The 18,635-nt window shown below is 44.1% G+C and overlaps 1 protein-coding gene and 1 long non-coding RNA gene across 4 annotated transcripts in view; one reads left to right on the top strand and one right to left on the bottom strand.

The window, feature by feature from the left end:
• Nucleotides 1-15,833, top strand: part of LOC147754975 (uncharacterized) — a 51,326-nt gene extending 35,493 nt beyond the window's left edge. Inside the window, exons 3-4 of one of the 2 annotated variants that reach the window (XR_015330484.1) lie at nucleotides 245-710; nucleotides 13,710-15,833. This is a non-coding gene — a long non-coding RNA (uncharacterized LOC147754975). The remainder of the gene's footprint in view (nucleotides 1-244; nucleotides 711-13,709) is intronic. The other variant, XR_015330483.1, reaches the window with a different exon arrangement.
• The window catches only part of LOC111252455 (protein amalgam-like), a 115,387-nt gene that overhangs the window by 56,015 nt on the left and 40,737 nt on the right, over nucleotides 1-18,635 (bottom strand). Inside the window, exon 1 of one of the 2 annotated variants that reach the window (XM_086993295.1) lies at nucleotides 5,729-5,783. The exons of the other annotated variant lie outside the window; for it this stretch is intronic. Within the exon in view, the coding sequence (XP_086849421.1) occupies nucleotides 5,729-5,768 (40 nt within the window). The 5' untranslated portion in view covers nucleotides 5,769-5,783. Of the gene's footprint in view, nucleotides 1-5,728; nucleotides 5,784-18,635 lie in introns of those variants that run through there. 2 annotated transcript variants of the gene reach the window in all.

Below are 18,635 nucleotides of genomic sequence, written 5' to 3'. Positions count from 1 at the left end.
TAATGGAACCCTGTTTATCTGCTAGCAACAATAAGTCGTCTGTAGCAGCCGGATTTGTTGTCGTATTATTGCTATTCAACTCAATTGTATTTGCATTGCAGCATAAGCTTTGCACGATTACCTAAATACAGACATATGTAAATACGAAACAGGGGAACACGCTATGCAAATTGGATATTAATATTATCTTCTGCTGAATATATTCCATCGCACGCGGCCATAATTGCATTATCTGCAATGCAAGACACGTCAAAATTTCGCGCGCATCTTACCAGCGACAAATATTCGCCACGTTCGCTTTCGAGATCAGCCCACCGAGTGACGAAACTTCTCTGCCCACTTCAAAGGTCCTCAACTAACGAACGTTGAACCGTCCACAATTCATACCCAACTGTCTACGGAGCCAATGACTTATGAAGCTAACATCTGTGGAAACGTTATATTCAATGTCAGTCTATTAGGCCAACAAGCTAGGTGTTTCGCCTAAGGCTATAGTATAACTCAAATAGGCCACCGCCGCCGTACAGGAGATACCTATAAGCTGTATCTCAGATTGAGGCTGTTCATCAACCCAAGGTTTTTGCGCGTTCTCGTTCTGTACCATGAAGCAAAATATACGCTGCCAGCCCGCCGGGTATTATAACAACGCGACGTTTTGTCACTCCAGCCACTTAGATGGTTTTGTGCGCGTTCGTAAAAATCGCACAAAGGTGAGCTATCTAGCTTGGTTCTTCTATCGCACACATGACCCCTAGTAGTCCCTAGTAGTCCCTAGAAGTGCCCACAATCATAGTGACAGAACCCTTGACAATGCTGTCTGTTCTTCTCCGTAGACGCCCTTTTGCTCGCCCTGTTCAATAGTTAATGTCGTTATCTCGAGTTTTTGCTCCGATGGGGGCCTAGGTTTCAGTCTTTGGCCTGTCTGCCGTGAGGATAGAGCGTGGAGCAATGAGCAAAACAGAGCTCTAAGCAAGGCGTAGAACTCTTCTCACGGAAACTTGAGACTGGCCCCGTACTGGGATGAGTGAGCGCGGGAGACCATAGCCGTTGCAAGTTCACTGGCGTAACTGTATTTCAGCCCTTGATGTGTCATCCGGTAGCTACGACGACACTAGAGGAATCTAACACTAGTTTAAATGCAGGTTTGGGAAACGATTGCGAATGTGCACATTGTGCTTGAACGCGTAGAAAATTATATATATATATATATATATAATTGGAAAGGACTAAATTTTATATACATTTACCATTTTGTTACCTTTTGTGAAACATCCGATTGCGAAAAAATAACAAAAAAAAGTACGGTACGCACACACATTTATACGGCCGAGTTCCTCCTTTTCGACGCGACTTCTCAGCGTCAATAAAAGTTAGTACTCCGAAAAGGAATCGCAGAATACAATCAGGCAACCAACCCCCTGTCGTCGCATGTCTGCTTTATGGAACGCTTGCTGCCAAGGCCATATTGATAAGCATGCATGCTTCACAGTTCCCGTTCATCCCCTAAACGCGTGCTTTGTGTTTCTTATCATAAGCCTCATCATTACCACCATCGGCATCGTCATCATCATCATCATCATTTCGGCCGTAGGACAAACTTCTTTGTTCTAATTTTTCCCCTTCCTCAATGACCCACACCAGCCATCGCTTACACCTTTGTTAGGTGAGCTCCCGCTGCTGTGACGCCGCTGAACGAAACTAATGCAATTTGACCTATCTACATACGACGACGCAAGACAAGCTGGTGCTTGTCAATAGCGACAGACGAATCAGTGACGTTCAGCCGCAGCAGTAGTGGCGTTGGAGGGACGCTTGCATTAATCTTCAGCATTCTCCCATAAGCCGGCTTGGGTCTGAGCCTCTTGTGTGCCGACCTCTGTGGTTGTTCGCTCACAGAATCTACCGTAAAGGCCCCAGAGACCTTGAGTCGCACGTTCAGAGAGGTGCGCTGCTCGTCTGTCCTTGTTCGTCCTGACGAGTGGCAGCACCAAACTGATCGATGTGCATCACATTGCTCGACACCTCGACCATATATAATCACTGATCGATCGCACAGCTAGCAGTCATGCCACAAGGCACAGCCTATTACTACTCCTTTCAACTCCGTATTCATTGAACAAAAGAGTTCAACTGAGAAAAGACGTAGAGAGTGTCACCAGTGAAAGATGGGATAAAACGTCTTTGACTGTATCGCAGGAAGACGGTCGGTTCAAAGTGCCTTCTAGTAACAGGCCAAATTTCAGTGCATGACGGTTTTCGTGCACTGCATGAAGCAGCATTGTTAAAACGTATTTGATATAATACGATTACGGGTGGACTCTATACAACCTCGTGAAGATGAAAATCAAAATTCAAAATTTGATTGAGGCCTGGTCGGAAATGTCACATTGTCATACGAAAGCATGAGCATCGCTCAGTCCTAATGCTAATTCGTTTGTCCAAAATGACCACGTTGCTTTTGTGCTCTGATAGATCTAATTTTTTGCCGAATTCTGCCAGACTGTCCACTTAGCCCCTGACAACAAAAGGGTTGGCCAGGCAGACAAATATAACTTTTTCAGTCGACCGCATTTCTGTTTATCACGACATTTTCATTTATAACGTTGTGTTAACATGGCAATTTTATACAGAATGAGGCGTTCTTAAGGTGCAGCAGATCAGTTCTTCAGGTGGCAAGGCAATATAGTTACAACAATCTTCGTGCGTGTGCGTGTTGAACTTTGTGGCTTTGAAAATGTCGAGGGTCCGCAAGGTTTTGCGTCGACGGCGCTTATACCATTGGTTTTATCAGCATACCATATACGTTTGTCTGCGTAGAAGTTATCATCAAGGCCAGCAAGAGAAAGCTTGTTTCTCAGTGTCTCCTATTGCGAGGGCTAGCTATCACCTTTAACCCTTATGGTCTACCCGTAGATTGGCAAAGATGAGCAAAGGGCAAAGAAAGCAAAAGGCCCCCTTATATAATAGAAAGTGAAGATTGCCTACTGGCATCCTAGGTTTCCTAGTAGCTCGTACGGTTACGATGAACAACGTAATTGATTGATGTAAACAACGTAACCCAGTGGCGATTATTGAATGACCATCAATAGATCTTTGTCTGAGTGTGATATCCAACGGCAGGTGCGATGTGAATTTTAGCTAAGTTGCGGAACACTTTTCCGGAAAATCGGGCAGAAGCACTAGTGAATACAAAATCACTGCCGTCACAGACGTTTCAGGACCAGCTGTACAAGGGCATATAACCTGTCGGGCTTCAAGCAATGCCATCAATGGCGTTCACAGAAAGCGGCCGACCTGGTTTAACCAAGAGAGACTAGGTTACAGAGATGGCTGCGGTACAGCGGTTCGATACGCTTTTAGTTTTTTGAGAGTTGACAGCAGCAGACTTATCATCGTAAGCATTGGTTGCAGAGGCCAAGCGTATAGCGTTGTTAATATTAACGGTTAGAACTTGATTGCAATCGATTGACGGGAAATCTGAAAGCAAACGATCGGCGTTTTACAGTTTCTACTAAAGACAAATATAAAATTTATCGACCACACCCGTCAACCATATAAATTAGTGCAGTGTTTTTATTGTTTAACATATTTTTTTTCTGCTGTAGCAGAATGTTGCGAAATGTTATTCTGAGAATGATAAAGGAAAGAGTGGAACGATGGGGGTGCCACCCAGTAGCTAGCGTAACAGGTGAACGATCCGCTGGGTGCGATAATACTTATTATAAATAAAGGGGTACTGAATCATCTTGAATAAGTAAAAACGAACTAATCAGACTTAAGCTAAAAACCCAAAGTGATGCGAAAGATCTACGTTCTGCGTTTGGGGGCTTATAACGGTTCAGAGGGAGAATTTCATCCTACTGATAGTCGGCCCGCAGCATTAGCGTCACTGTCAACGCATACGTTATGAAGTGTTTTTATAATATTAAGATGACTACCTTGATAAACTAGCAGTCGGTGACAATCTGGCGACTCATTACATACATCTATTTTACGTAGATGTAATGTTCGTATTAGAATCGCAAGACAACGCTTGTGTTTTAGCCCCATTTGGGAGCACTCCCCATACTGTATATCTGTATATAGTAAGATCGGATATAAGATAATAATCGGTGATCTAATGTTGATGAACTTGCCCATATGAAGAAGTTTCTCTTTCTCCTGCCCCTCTTTACTTATTTTATCATGCTTTTTTTTGCTCGCATATGTCAGATATTTTTTAATATATAATATTTGTATATATTTACATTTATATATATTTATCTACGCATAAAGTTTACACTAGTGCGCTCGATGCTACGACTTTGCCTGCTTCAATTTTTTTCGTGCAACCGACATGAGGAGACATCGCGCGTTTGAGAATATGGCATATGGGGATTGATAATATACGCAGAGATTACACAGAGCTTCGCGCACTAACCGAAGCCAGGAAGAATCGCAGGTTGACTCTAGCGTGTTCTTCGTCGCTCAGTGCACGCAGTCAATGTGTGAATGCACGTACGTATTTATCTGCGAAAGTGGGGTGCTTTGTTGTGGGTATAGATACAGGGCGTGCCACTTCCGTGATCCGTCCATTCGTCCGCTTCTTTAACGAGTCCACGAATTTAACTCATTCAGCGAGTCTTGTATTCGATGCTATACGACAGTAAGCCTTGTAGAGGCGGACCCATACGACGGTAGAGTAACATATATTTCTGACGATGTTCCAGAGAGGGACGGGCAAAACCAATATGACGAAGCACGCACATACAACTAAATGCCATTGAATAATACAATGCGTGTTGACCCTATGGATGACGAGTAAGGATAGATAGTATATTTTTATAGTCAGTTTCCTCTCCGCACTGCTTCCAGCCCGGCACAACGGCGCTATACAATGATACTGCACGCAACATCCGTGAAAAGTACGTACCTTAATCCTTTCTTTCTGACGTTACTGTCGATAAGCGTAGAAGTAGAAAATTCATGTATGCACAATGCGTATGGATATTCTGTATAGTTCCATGGCGTCCGGCGCTGCGACATTCGACCCATTGTACAACTTTATTGGGCCGGGGAGGGAGGGGACAGGCAGACATCCGGAAGCGAAGACGCTGGTTGCAAACAGACATTTAGACAGAGGCGCGTCACTATCTGATCTATAGTCAGCCGTTGTTATACTCATTATGCGAGTATCTACAAGAGCCGTGAATAAATTTAGCTACAAATATTCCATCTTAAACACAAGCGGTGTCTACATATGTAGACAATGTTGCTGGTTGGCTGAAGTGTGCAATAGAAGGACATGACGCTCTTGAGATAGCACGTTTTTGCCTTGTCCCATAGGACAAAAAGCGCGCGGTCCGGCGTTACTTTCAAAAGGACAAAATCGGGGAACATTGCGTCTCCGAAACGAAAACATTTTGGAAAAGCGTTTTGAGTTTATGTCGATAAAGTCCCTACGAATAAATCATATGTCTCTATTTTAGCCGTAGGTTGCAGTTACATGTGTTTTGTTATACAGCATACGCAATTTATCAACGGATGGTGTATTACGTACCAAAACACAATTCAAAACGACAACAAAATCCAGTTGTTTATGCTCATATATTCGCGTCAATGTAAAAGATACTCCTCTAACAGCGACACCTTTCAAAGGGCAACTCACTTAGAATAAAACAAGAAGCCGATACGGACGCAATACTAAGTAAGCACGATTTTGCTTCGAAGCCTCATTTATTAAACTCACCCCACCGAGATTTGTAAGCGCGACCACGAATAAGACGCATATACGGTTGCAGTACTGAATATTCCGCGTGTTTTTCATGGTGGCAGCACCATTGAAAGAAGCAATGTTAATGTGCATCTGTGGCTGAGCTCTGTACTCTGGACTCCTCTCAGAAGAAACGGACGCTTCATTTCACCAACTCAGTAAGTAGCTGCAGGGAAGCAAACTACACGGCATTATGGAAGCCCAAGCCACGAGAATCGTCTAAACCATTCTAGGCACACTACGAAATCCACACAACTGGTCTTCAGGATAGTTATAGCATTAAAGTTTATGCTATCGTCTACGACCAGCAGATCGCATGAGGCCAAGAAACACTGGTAGCTGCAGCATCATATCAAAGAGTAGAGTTTCCCCTGAGGGCGGCGCGGACCCAGTGAGTCACGTTGGCGGGGTGGGTAGGTGTTCGTGCTAGTAGTGCTGGCATCCATCGGACACGCGCAAGGCCACTTGGTTCTTCCCAGTGGAGTTCCGTTAGTAAAAGGACTCGTAAGAAGCTCTGCTAGGCCACCAAAAGAGACAAGAGGACTGGAATGGAGGCTAGGTGATGCTGTAGAGGAAAACTAGCGCCAATAAACAGGGCTACTACGAACAATCAGACATGCATGCATACAATGATCGAGTAAGCATTCGCGCCATCGAAAGCCTGCCTGACAGAGAGTAACTGAAGGAAGTGGCAAAATGCCAGACAGGCGAACCGTACGGACTACCACTACCACCCAATAGAACGCGGGAAGGCGAGTCACAGTGAGGTATAATAGTAGCCAGAGTTCAGCAGGAATCGAGTAGGGCTTCCGACGAGGATGGCAAGCAAAGCAATTCATAGGCCTGTCGGTTGTATGACAACCTCAACACGCCTATGTTCTTTTTTGCTACGTACTACTCTGAGGGCTATCTCGCAGGTTCGTAGGGAGTTCTCACATACAAATACACGCAGGAACAGACCGGAGGGATGTGAATCACACTCTTGAAATGGCATCATGCCAGAGCTATAGAGACTTCTCAGCGGACAGTGACGAAATTACCGCTATCTCTAAAGATCGCTTTCAATCGCCTGGCTGCTGAGTGAGTCCCTTCTATCGTTTCGCGGGGCTCCTGTTGAAGCTAAACATCACTGGAGCATCGGAGTGTTAAAGAGCGGTAAGAAAAACATGGAGTCACGAGGCGTCTTTGGTCGTTGTGCTGGACGAACAATGACATTCGTTCGTGCTCTGAGAGTTAATTCGCTCTCGTGCTTGCTCAGACCGTGAAATCCTGTTGAGTTTGATGTCAGGCGACGCTACGGAGATTCGGCTCGTTGATCCGAATAAAATTTACAGCGGCTGGCGAGCTTGTATATTGCATAGAAAGAGATTAAATTTGTGGATATCTTGTGGACGATAAAATACTAGTTTGACTTTCCTCTTGAGATGATTCTATGAGTTTGCTCGTATAGAGGTAGAGATAGCTATAAGGCAGTCTAGCCTGATGATGCATCGTTCGAAAGCAGCTCGAACTAGGCATTATTTTGCATATATTAGTGATTAATTAATAACACTTTGGCCTAACAGTGAGCTGTTACTTCGAAACGAACGTATTGTACGCTTGTAAATTTAAGAACATGCATGGTCTTCTTTTCGAGGTCTTTAGAACGATACGACGAAATCAACCGGTGGTATTTTGCCAACAGGAACGAAGTAGCTCCCTAAACTTGGCTGTACAGAGGCAATTATTTGTTGATCTGATCGCTAATACATGGTCTTTTTGCTCCGGCTCCGGTGTAACAATATGACTTCTCCATTTTTAGTTCACAAACACTGCTTGTAACACATTAAGGTGATGAACCTGTTCCAACCGCTCAATGAATCTACGTTGGCCACATGAAAGGATTTCAACAACTTTATATTATTATATAAAGGCAAGCCTTTCTGTCTTCACGTAGAGTTCATGCTCTGTCTTCATCTATCGCCGGTAACTCCAACACGTGCATATTCTCGAAGCTAGAAAACGCTAACAGATGTCCTCTACCTTGGCCGCTTCGAAGCTTTCCTAGCTGCTATTAAGTAAGCAGCTACTGCAGTTGTACAAATTGCCATAATGACAAATGGCGCCATCTATCAGATCAACGACGAGTGGCTTTGCAAAAAGTCGAAGCAAGGCCGACCTAAGGGCAAAACGGCGAAGCATCAAACGGCTTTTTATGCACGTTCTGCATTTGTAAGCGGTAGTGTTTCCATATTGTTAGTCACTAGGACGGTGAGGACAAAGCTTGAAAATTTTGGCTAAGGCATTTGTAAAAAATGACAAATCTGCATGTTGTTCTCCCGTCCCAATAATTACATACGATTAACGGCTGTTAAAAAGAAGAGCTAACTCGAACATTTAGCGTTTTCGGTGTACTGCCTGATACCTGGTCCGACTTGTAACTGCGTTCATCTAATACTGCATCATTCAGTCGTTTCTTTTCACAAAATATGATTAAAAAATGGGACGATAGAATATTAACGATCTACATCATAGACTTGATACTTCTAGCTGCTAACTGTGGGCGACGGCCTAATGCTGTCCTGGCAGAAAGAGGTCACTTGCCATAACAAATTCGGTTACCTTAGTAGTCTTTCTGGCTCTCTGCTGCAATTTCTTTCAGTCTTTGTCAAGTTATAGTGTATGTCTATTGCATTACTCAGCAGATTAATATTCGAGCGCAGTCGTAGGGCCCTCGACAACATCAGTGTGCCTATTGAGCTGTTGACACCGCTATAAAAAAAACGTTGGCGCGTTTTCTGTTAGGTTGATATTACATCCCTCAGCTTTTGGCTCGCCGTTATACTCCACCAAGGCCTCCAATTTGATCCGTGGATGGACGGAGGGACCTAAGAAGATAGCTCGCTTTCTCGGTGACCCATAAATGACATCGAAATCTCTTCTATGATGACGCTTTCGTACGATAGAACTTTTTGTTAGAGCTGCTCGCCCGTTACTGCTCCCAACGACAAGCGGGCTCAATGTGCCAATTATGTGCACATTGTCACAGAGCGGCTCGTGAACGCAAAAAACTAAGAAAGAATAGTGCAAATGTTGGTTTGCTTCGGCGTCCTTGTTTTTTTTTTTATGTTGATTCCGCGTATTTACTGTCGCGGCAGTCATCATCAAGTAGCGTCATTTTATTATCGTGCTACAGGGGAAATATAGCAGCTTTGTTAGTCAAATTGACTAACCAAAGGAAGACTGAGAACGCGGGCTACTTTTCTCGTTGACTCTGGCTGTCTTTTCATATAGTTAAGTTGGTTGGTCCCATTTATCAAGAGCATCTATTGCGACATCCGAAGGATTTCAAGCGAAGGAAGAAAAGGTTCCCAGAAAACGACAGTAGCGGCGGTAACAATTAAATTTCGAGCGATTGATATTGTCCAAGTTATTTTGACCGACTAACTGTGCAATAGACATACGGTAGGACGATACGGAGTGGAAGCGCGAGAGTACGATGATCGAACCTTGGAATAATGACAATAAGAACGCCGCCATTAAAAGGTAGCCTACTGAGCTCGATACGATTTCTTCTTTCAGTAACGGAAAAACTAACGGAATAAATCGAAATCACTTGAAGATGCTTGTTCTCCGTTAGTTACGGAACTCGATAAAATGCTTACGCCACTATCTGTTATTTGTCATGTATGTTTGGGCGTACTTGTATGAGTTAGCCAGCACCTTAACTCGGCCCACTTAAGGCTGTAAGGGGGCGTGCATGTGTCTACTTGTTTCCGTCTCACCAGACCCTGTGAATCATCTTGCTATATATCAAATATAGAACACTTGGACTGAAACGAAGATGTCGTTAAATTCAGTTTGATTCAATAGACGATCATGAATCTAAAGCGCTCAAGGGTGCTAGTGGCTTATGCAGTTGCTACTCGAAAATACTAAAAAGGAGGTTACAAGCAATCTACCTTTTAGGCAGTCGTTTTCAATACAACCTACCCTCCCGATCAGGCAGGTTCCTTTGCATGTTTAACTCTGCATGTCAGTAGAAAACTGCATACTCTGCCAGGTGCAATTTAGCGGTTACGGCAGCGTAGGTGAAGTAATGGACATCCGATTAAACACGGAAAAGATCGATCTAGATAAGATATTCCGCAGAAGAAAAATTAGAGGCTAGAACAAGTCAGGCAAGACTACGGAACAATGTTGGAGGCGGATCACTGCATTACGTATCTATGAGGATGGCCGGAAGATGGTGGGACGAGATGTTGTTCAGAATGCACCTAAATAGAGTGTATATTTAGATGGAACGTTTGCATGCGTCTTCAGGGAGACACGCCTAACGGTGCAAGCAAAGAACCTTAACCGGGTAACTGTGAACTTCTAGTTATGCAGACAAACAACCTTTTTCATGTTAGATTGGGCTTAACATCAATCCAACGTCTTAATAACATATGTTGTCGAGAAGCTTTTTCGGCATTGCTGCTGGCCTGCATTCAAGCTATTATTTTGAATCGTTATTATCGACGGCAATGAGCGACCTGGATCAACAGCAGCCTAGACGTTGGTCGAAGCCAGCAGATCAATCTAGCGGATAATACACTATGTATTAATAAACAATATAAATAAGAACTCATTGACGTTTTTTGGAGGGGGTTCGACAAACAAATTTTTAGCAGACCCTGTGCTTGCGGGCACATTTCTTCAGGGGTCCAGTTTATTACATAACAGTGCGACTTAGTGAAAGTCCTCAATCAGTGTGAACCGGCATTTGAAGGCGTGTTAAACGTTCTGCCACTTTCCCTTTTTTCCAGCTTTCCTTTGTTAACAAACAGACGTGTGTCTATATACAAAAACGTTCGTTAATCAAACGAATTAGTGGCAGCCATCATGGCTGTTCCGTGCTATTGTTATTTGTCAGTTTATTCGAATTTTTCCTTCCCACAAAGAATAATCATCGAGGCACCCTGGGTCGTGCCTGCATTTATTTTGAGGCATCGACGCCGACGGCGCAAGCACGATGTCAGAAATTTAATTGAAGGTTGATTATTACCACGAGGGGTTTCTTTCCGAATTACTGTTAGACAGCTGTTAGACTGTCTCTACAGTCGAGTGTCAAAAAAAAAATAGTAACTTGGACCTAGCAAATAATGAGGCCATACATCGATAACAATCGAGTATTAAAAACCGAACACTCTTAGCAAGCGGTAACACGGAGAATGTATTACCGTTTGCTGGGAGTGTTTTCAAATCATAGGCCGAATCGTTCGCTGTTCCACGAAAACACAAAACAGCGACAAAATCCCGCTTGCCGTCATGCGGAATTGATCATCTTAATTAAACTTTTGTGCTAATAATAATCAATAAATAAAGGCCGGTCGCATCCATCTATTCAGTCTGAGCGCAAAAAGTCTCAGTAGTTCTGTTCAGACGATCGCTAGTTATTGGTTACTGCTATTACTGAGTTCACAGGGCATCGAAACTCGATTGAGCTGATATTTCGAAAAACGCATTGGGTTTTCGATGATCATTGTATACGACGGTTTTTAGTTACTAGTTATGACTCTATATTGCAATGCAACGTAAGCAAGCACGCGATTCTATCCGGGCGTGCGTTATATTTGCTAAGCCAAGACCCAAACAAGATACAACAGTATTTAGACCCACAAAGGGCACAATGGCACCAGCGTAAAGCCTGCCAAGCGTTGCTGGCCCGCTCATAGTGATATTGAACACTATCTCTAACTGCAATTGGGGCTGCTGATACTATTATTTCTGCTCATTGTAGAGATCACATTACGGTGGATTACGTTTTTTTTTTATCGGTCCATATCACTGCCGATGTCTACATCGTATTAGCATCCTGGCCATTATTATCGCAAGTATCAATAATACTTTCAGGTTGTCAGGATCGTTATCGGCACCGCTCCTGGCCACCACGAGAGCCTCGACCGCCTATCACCGCTTTCATCCATACTCTCGAGGTCACGTCATGAAAAAGCCCCGTTGAAAAAACAGAAATATTGCGACGGCGGTTGTAACCATTTTCGATTGTAGCAGTGAACTAATGTGGCATCCCTCTCAGGTTTCCCCTCGTTCTCCGTCGCTAGGCTTCTCGTTGTTTTTGTGCCACTGTCACTTCATGCCGTATGCTTGCGCACACCGTATGCAGCTATGGCAAACAACAACGATTACGCAAACGACGTTCGACGGTGTTTCTCACTGCAATGCTTATTATTGTTTGCTAAGGCCCTCCTGTAGTTTCTGCTGTGGCCATAGGGCATCTATCGGGTTTCTGGATGGAGACACGTCCATGTCGACGTCAACCGCTCTTCTTCTATAGACCGCAAGAGAACATTGCAGCCGTCCGTCGATTGCTCGGTCTCGCTTGAAGCGTCGCCTATATGGAGCTCATGGGCAGGGTCATCTATTGTTACCAAGCGCTTGTAACTGGCATACGGCGCCTGCCTGTTACCGTCTTGTTTTCTCTATTCTGGCTTTGCGCTGATGCGATGACAGCTCTCCGTGCGGGTTTCTTCAACACAGTTCATTGCCACACTGCCTTTGCTTGCGGTACGAGACTGTGCCCTTTTCTTTTGGATGTCCTGTTCAGTGGCCTTCGTTGTTGTCGAGGCGGTGGTCTTTGATGCTCTGTAATGTTCTAGTTACGCGCGGACCTCCCTATGTTGTGCCGACACCCGTTAGAAGCTTTATTGTCGTTAGTCATTCTTTATCGATTTTTCTTCCTTTTTTTTTTTTTTGCGAGGTCTATTATTTGAAACAGTGAAGAGTGTAGATCGACGTTGATGTCGTATTAATAGAAAAGGAATAATTGTAGCAGTTGTCGGTTAAATACGTAGCGGTATTCAGCTTACTAATTCTCAAGATATTCTCATTCTCGTTGATTGGCCTGTAGCCAAGAGTGCATCTATGAGCAGCAACACTTCGTGTGTAATTGCATACCCACGTGTTTTGTACAATTTCCTTTCTTTCCTCCTATAGAACACACATATAGGACTAGATCGCTTGGTATAGAATGACCAAGCCAGTGAACGATAGTTTCGATGCAGAGCAACGGCTGCTTTTGCCAGAGAGATAATATTGTTCATATTCATTCTACTGATGACTGGGCCATAGCACCAGTTAGTCTCCCATCCCACTCATAGCTAAATCAATTCGGGCAGGTTTTTTTCAAGCATCTTCAAGTACAGCCGCAGGAAATTTTTCTATGTTCTAACGACCGTCTCCTCTGCATTGCTCAGCTATTGGGAGAAAGCAAGTTTACAGGATTTAATTAAATACTTCCCGTTCATGAGCTGATACTGCCTCCTCACGTGCCAACCTGTCGCGTGCATCGATTCTTTCTTACCTCTGCATCGGCGTCAGCTGTTTTAGACTGATGTCTGCCAACATCGCGGCCACCCGTAATGATATAAAGCCGGACTTTCTCTGCGGTTAAGCGCGCCGCTGGAGCACGTTGGCGTCGTCTACTTTCGTACTAACACCGCAACACTTCGCAGGAAGTGTCAAAGCCAACCTCATTAATAACGCTGACCAGTCACCTCTTCAGCAAACTACACTTCACCTATCTTGAAACAACTAGAATACTTATTTCGACAATACAATGGAACATGTGGAAATAGTTATACCACCCGCTGTTTGCATAATAGAAAGTGAAGCAACATATTCGAAATGTCTTCTTATCCTGTTAGTTTATTTTAATAGAGATATCGGTGTTGACGCAGTGGTGAAAGGACACGCACGGAATCGTACATCGAGTCGTTAGGTGTTGTGTGTAATGAGAACTTCATCTCTAATACTTTCCTTCCAGAAATATTACAGTACATATAGAATACACTGTTATCTACGGATCGTTGTTTTTTGCGGGGCCTCGTTCTTTCAGGTCGTTCATACCTCTGGTAATTTTTGTTGAAAAGTGACGCAAATTGTATCCAGCTGAAAAGTAAACTTGATTATTTTACAGGATCATCCTTTGAAGCGGGTCGCATAACAATAGGGCTACGGTACGACTACGACCGAGAGCGACGGTAACATGTAAACCATCTGAGAAACGTCTTTGTTGCTGTCATTATGTTCGTGTTATTTCGCTATACTGCTGCCCCCGTCATGTGTCATCATTGCCATGTCTGTCTACAGGAAGAGGACGGGCGAACCCGGCACCGCTCAACGACCAAATGAACAAGTCGAAAATGGCTACAGCCTTGGTCGGCGGCGTTCGACTGGAAACTGACTCTCACACTTGACAAATAGCCACTGCGCCAGAACGTCCACTGTCAAGATACGGCTAGTAGAAGTTTCCACGACGACGACGACGACGACAGCGGTACCAGCAGCAAAAACGACACGGATGTACCTTATGGACGACAGCATGGATTGAGCGTGGCTTACTCGAAGGCAGCGAGCTCTCCTCTGCGACTCGGGCCTTGTTCGCCGCCTTCAAGCGATTTTCTTGTACATGTCCTAGTGCAATAATGGGCGACAGCTGTTCCAGTACTATGTGGCTATGTCGTAAACGCTGCGACGCCGGCAAGCCGGATCCAGCGGCGCGACGTTTCCGTGAATCGAGATAGTATTCGGGCAACGTTAGAAACAGACAGATAGATAGCCAACTGTGGTAAGGCAAGGGCAAACTATGACACACATTCCGTCTATATAAATATGGCGTTGCTAGCTTAATGTCGCTGACTGGCACGAGTAAATCAAACTGTTTCAGCAAATGTCGAAAAGGGAGTTTGTGAACCACGAAATATGACGATGGATTTCCTCTTTGACGATAAACTATCAAATTAGTCTACGCTCCGACAAATGATCAGCAAGCAGTCGATAAACTATGGAGCTCGAACAAATGACGAGGCAATGAGCTCATTCTAGACCTTGGATAACCTTTCAACTAAACTTTCCCTAATACGGAGTATCGCAGAGAGAAGGACCCACTAAGTCTTTTTCATTGCAGGACAATTTTGGTTCTGTTCTGAGAAGGATATTTCAGCTGGATGGCAATCGCCTAGGCAGAATTAACCATTTAATCCTGTGTCAGGGTGCAGACAAAGGTTGTCGGGTACATTTGGCTGGCCTAGGCGAGTCGGGAAATGAGACCAAAAGCGATTATGCAGGTGAGGTCGTAAAAGAACCGCGCGTACGAGCTCGCATATTCCGTAGGTTTTCAACTGGACCATTCTTCGACCAGTCCCATCCATGGGTCTGCTATTCGCCTAACATTGCACGGTCGTGCCTATCATCATTCGTAAGCAGCAGTTCTCATAAATTTGTTTTCTGCCAAAAAACCTTCCTCACAATGTTGTCAATAGTTCGACATCAACACTGATCCCGGCGTTTTCGTCGACGCTTGGTTTGATGCTGTCTTCCCGCTTGAATACTTTACCATACAGGGCACGCTACCGGTAATTCATAAACCATCGACGAAGACCGTCAAACCTTAGTCCGCCAATGCCGCTCATCGGGCTTGACATGCCATTAGAGTGTGCACTGTTTCATCAAGACTAACTGACAGACAATAGAGCGACGAAACGCAATGATAAGGTGCCCTACAAAGAACCGGAACAAAATATACGACGAGTTAGTTGTCGGAAGACGAGATAGTCAGCACGCACATTGACCCAGAAATGATATTGACGCCGTCACCGTTATCGTGATTATCTTTACGACGACGAAAACTGTCGCCTGAAGAGAATGGAGGGAGGAACGCAGCGGACCAGGTTCCACCAGGGCCAAGCTCAACCAAGGGGTGTTTGAAGTACTAAGTCCTGGCGAACAGGGAAGTTCGATGAGCGACCGCTGCGACGGAGACATCAAGTGCGGTAGCATTTTGCTGCTACTGTTCCACCGGTAGAGGTCATACGGCTAAACTAAGGATCTAATAAATAGGTGGAACGCTGATGACGGCAACAGTGTTGGAAACTATCGCTCAACAAGCAGCTCATCGAAAACAAGAGTACTTCATTACACTTGCTGGGCAAACAAGATGCGAAGGAGACAACACTATAAAATGTCTACCAACCACTATTCTTTTGCGTTCTTCATATAAACACTCTGTTAATTAACTGCATTAGTTGTTGTCTTGATTACACTTTTTCGTTGTTTTTATTCTATTATTTTCATTATATACTTCCATTATATTTCATTACTTTTCCTCATCCCTCTTCTTTGCCGTGCTCATCGACATTAATCAATAAGTTCATCGTTACTTACATGCTGCCTACGCAATGGCTAATCGCTTTCTGTAGTCCCTCCGAATCTTATTATATGTACATTTGTCCTATAACTATTAGTAGCAAAATTTAGACACAGATGTCTACGATAGCTCAAACCTTTATCATCCGAGTACAGTCCGAGTTTCCTGAGCATTTTCTTAGCATTTGCAATAATCTTCGTTGGAACTATCGTGCCTTGCATTTGTCTAACGCGTCAAAACGAACATCGCTAAGTGGAAACGATACTACGGAACCTGAACAAATAAGAAAAGTCTTATAAATCTGCTCTGTCTTTCACGGCAGGGCTTGTGGCTATCAACCTGCTCCGAAGGCTGAACTGTATCTGATAACGCGCTACGGCATTGTGATGATTTCTGATTGGCGACGCTGAAAATCGATCGCTTTCGACCGAATGGTTGCCCCTTTGAATGAGAATTAAATGTTGCCTAAATACTCAGAACGACAACATAATGGTGATTTAAATAGATAATGAACGGGTCTCAGCCCTATCTGACCACGGGTTGCTTCCGCGTCTTGTCGTGTTGGAAAGACATCGTCCGAGTGTTTACCCGGAATCAAACTGCGTCCCGTATCTATCTAGCACTTGTGCTCATTCTGGAATGGCGCCGTCAGGAGCGGCAAGGATTTTCGTTCCGCGTTACGATAACTGACTGTTTGTTATGCGCGCTCAACAGCGCAAAGACTAAAATCAAGATGTGTGTGTTTCTTGTATCTGGCCAATTTTTCATAATCTCAGCGATACTTGCTTGCGATTGATGATCGTTTGCGTTGTTGAACGACCATAGCCCACAGCAGAAATACGACAGTTTCCAGCAAGGGCTTTTTCGATAATAAAAATTTCAATTAGCTGTTTATATGAACCGTGTTCTTGATTTAGGCGATGGGCGGGGGGCGGGGCGCGGGGGCAGACACACATCGAGTACACTCACCTGCAAAATAACAAAAATTGTTTCATCATTAAAGTGATCGACGTATAAGATGACGCACAGAATCCAATACCAAAAACACAAGCGAGTGGTATGGGACCCAATAGGTTTAGGAGGTCTCAGTAGGTGGCCTCTTACAACAACGAAAGGAAAGAAACAAATAAATAGAATGTAGCATGTCGGTAGAGAAGCAGCGCGTATTTGCGCCACGTCTTTCACCGGATCAATATGCATAATGTTTACATGTAAAAGCAATCAACGCGATCAATATTAAATAAACACCAATTACTTTACGAAGCACCGCGCGCAACATGATCATGGGAAATCTACCATAGTGCGCCATTACTTCCGAACAAATTCGTTCAATCTATTAGGATGCTGAAAGCCTAATGGTAAATATACAAGAATTTTGGGCGCACCATAACGCTAGCTAGGTCAAACTGAACTTATGTTTATTATCGTTATTCCTATAGGTCCTTGGTGTGGTTAGGCACAGATCTAGCTCTGGCGTTGTTCCATCTCATACATCATTGGGCATGACTTAGATATAGAGGACTATGCTAATCAGCCCTTAGCAACAGTTGAACCGTGGTTGATATCTTGCCAAGGGCCGACTTCAAAAAATATCAAACCTTCGACAGCTTACACCACGACGCACAGTTTTCTTTAAACGGATTTTTGCTGAAGTTTCTCACTATTAAAATACTTCATTTGATAGGTAATATATCATCGCTTGTTGTTCCTCGCTACTTTTGTTTTGAATTTTAAAATTCCCGCTATTAAAATTTTTAATAGCAGGAAACACGCGCGGATCATTGGCAGCGCTAACCGGCACAAAACGATTTATCTGCTCTCGAGACAGTTGAATACTGCCTTTGCAGTGCATCATTGTTACTAGAGTTTTACATGCGATTCGAGACACGCATGAACCCGTTAGCAACAAGCCTGTCCCTCTAGCTTGTTCGGCGGCCTGGGAGCCTGAGTGGGTCTAAGCATTAGGAACCTTCAAAGCCATCGCACGCCACGCCCGCAGTTCTACACGACCCAAGCTGAGCCAGCGATTGACGATTATATGCAAAAGTACGAACCTGCAACAACACATGCTTGACAAGAACTGAAATATTGAATACCGCCGGTTTGTATCAGGAAATAAAAACGTGCTAGACAACAAAAACAACGTCATAGATCTGGACAGACGTCTAGGTACCTGCAGCCCAGCTTCACCCGAACTTAACGGCAGCGCCAATATGTCCTGAATATCCATGTAGGCAGTGATGGTATTTTAACCTTAGCCGCTCGCCAACTTTCATAGGTTGCCATGAACACTGAACGACGTAAATACGCCAAACAAACGGAGTATCTAGCCCGGCCTCTTTGACGTAAGACAAATGCGACACGATGGCCGCCCACAGCTGGAGAACCAGAGAACCCTTAAGAGTCAAGGTGAGATTGACCGTACTAATTCCATTATATTGCATTGAAAAATCTCGTTGTATATTTGCCGCGTTCGCTGTCCGACTATCTCGTCTGCCGATGTAATCCGTAGTTATTACGTATACGTAGCTAATCGGCTATGGCAGCGATGGGGAAATGTTCCTGTATTTACCATTTAGAGCGAAGCAAACCATTACGCTGTGCGTCTTTTACATTATGGCCAATTTCAATGATAAGGTTGATTTAGTGAGTTTACTCAGTACATGTAGTTTTTTTTTTACTACGAAATGTTGCAGG

The sequence above is a fragment of the Varroa destructor genome, unplaced genomic scaffold (assembly GCF_002443255.2).
Source record: "Varroa destructor unplaced genomic scaffold, Vdes_3.0 BEIS01000006.1, whole genome shotgun sequence".
NCBI classification, from domain to species: Eukaryota; Metazoa; Arthropoda; class Arachnida; order Mesostigmata; family Varroidae; genus Varroa; species Varroa destructor.
This window is presented reverse-complemented; position numbering and strand designations above follow the sequence as displayed.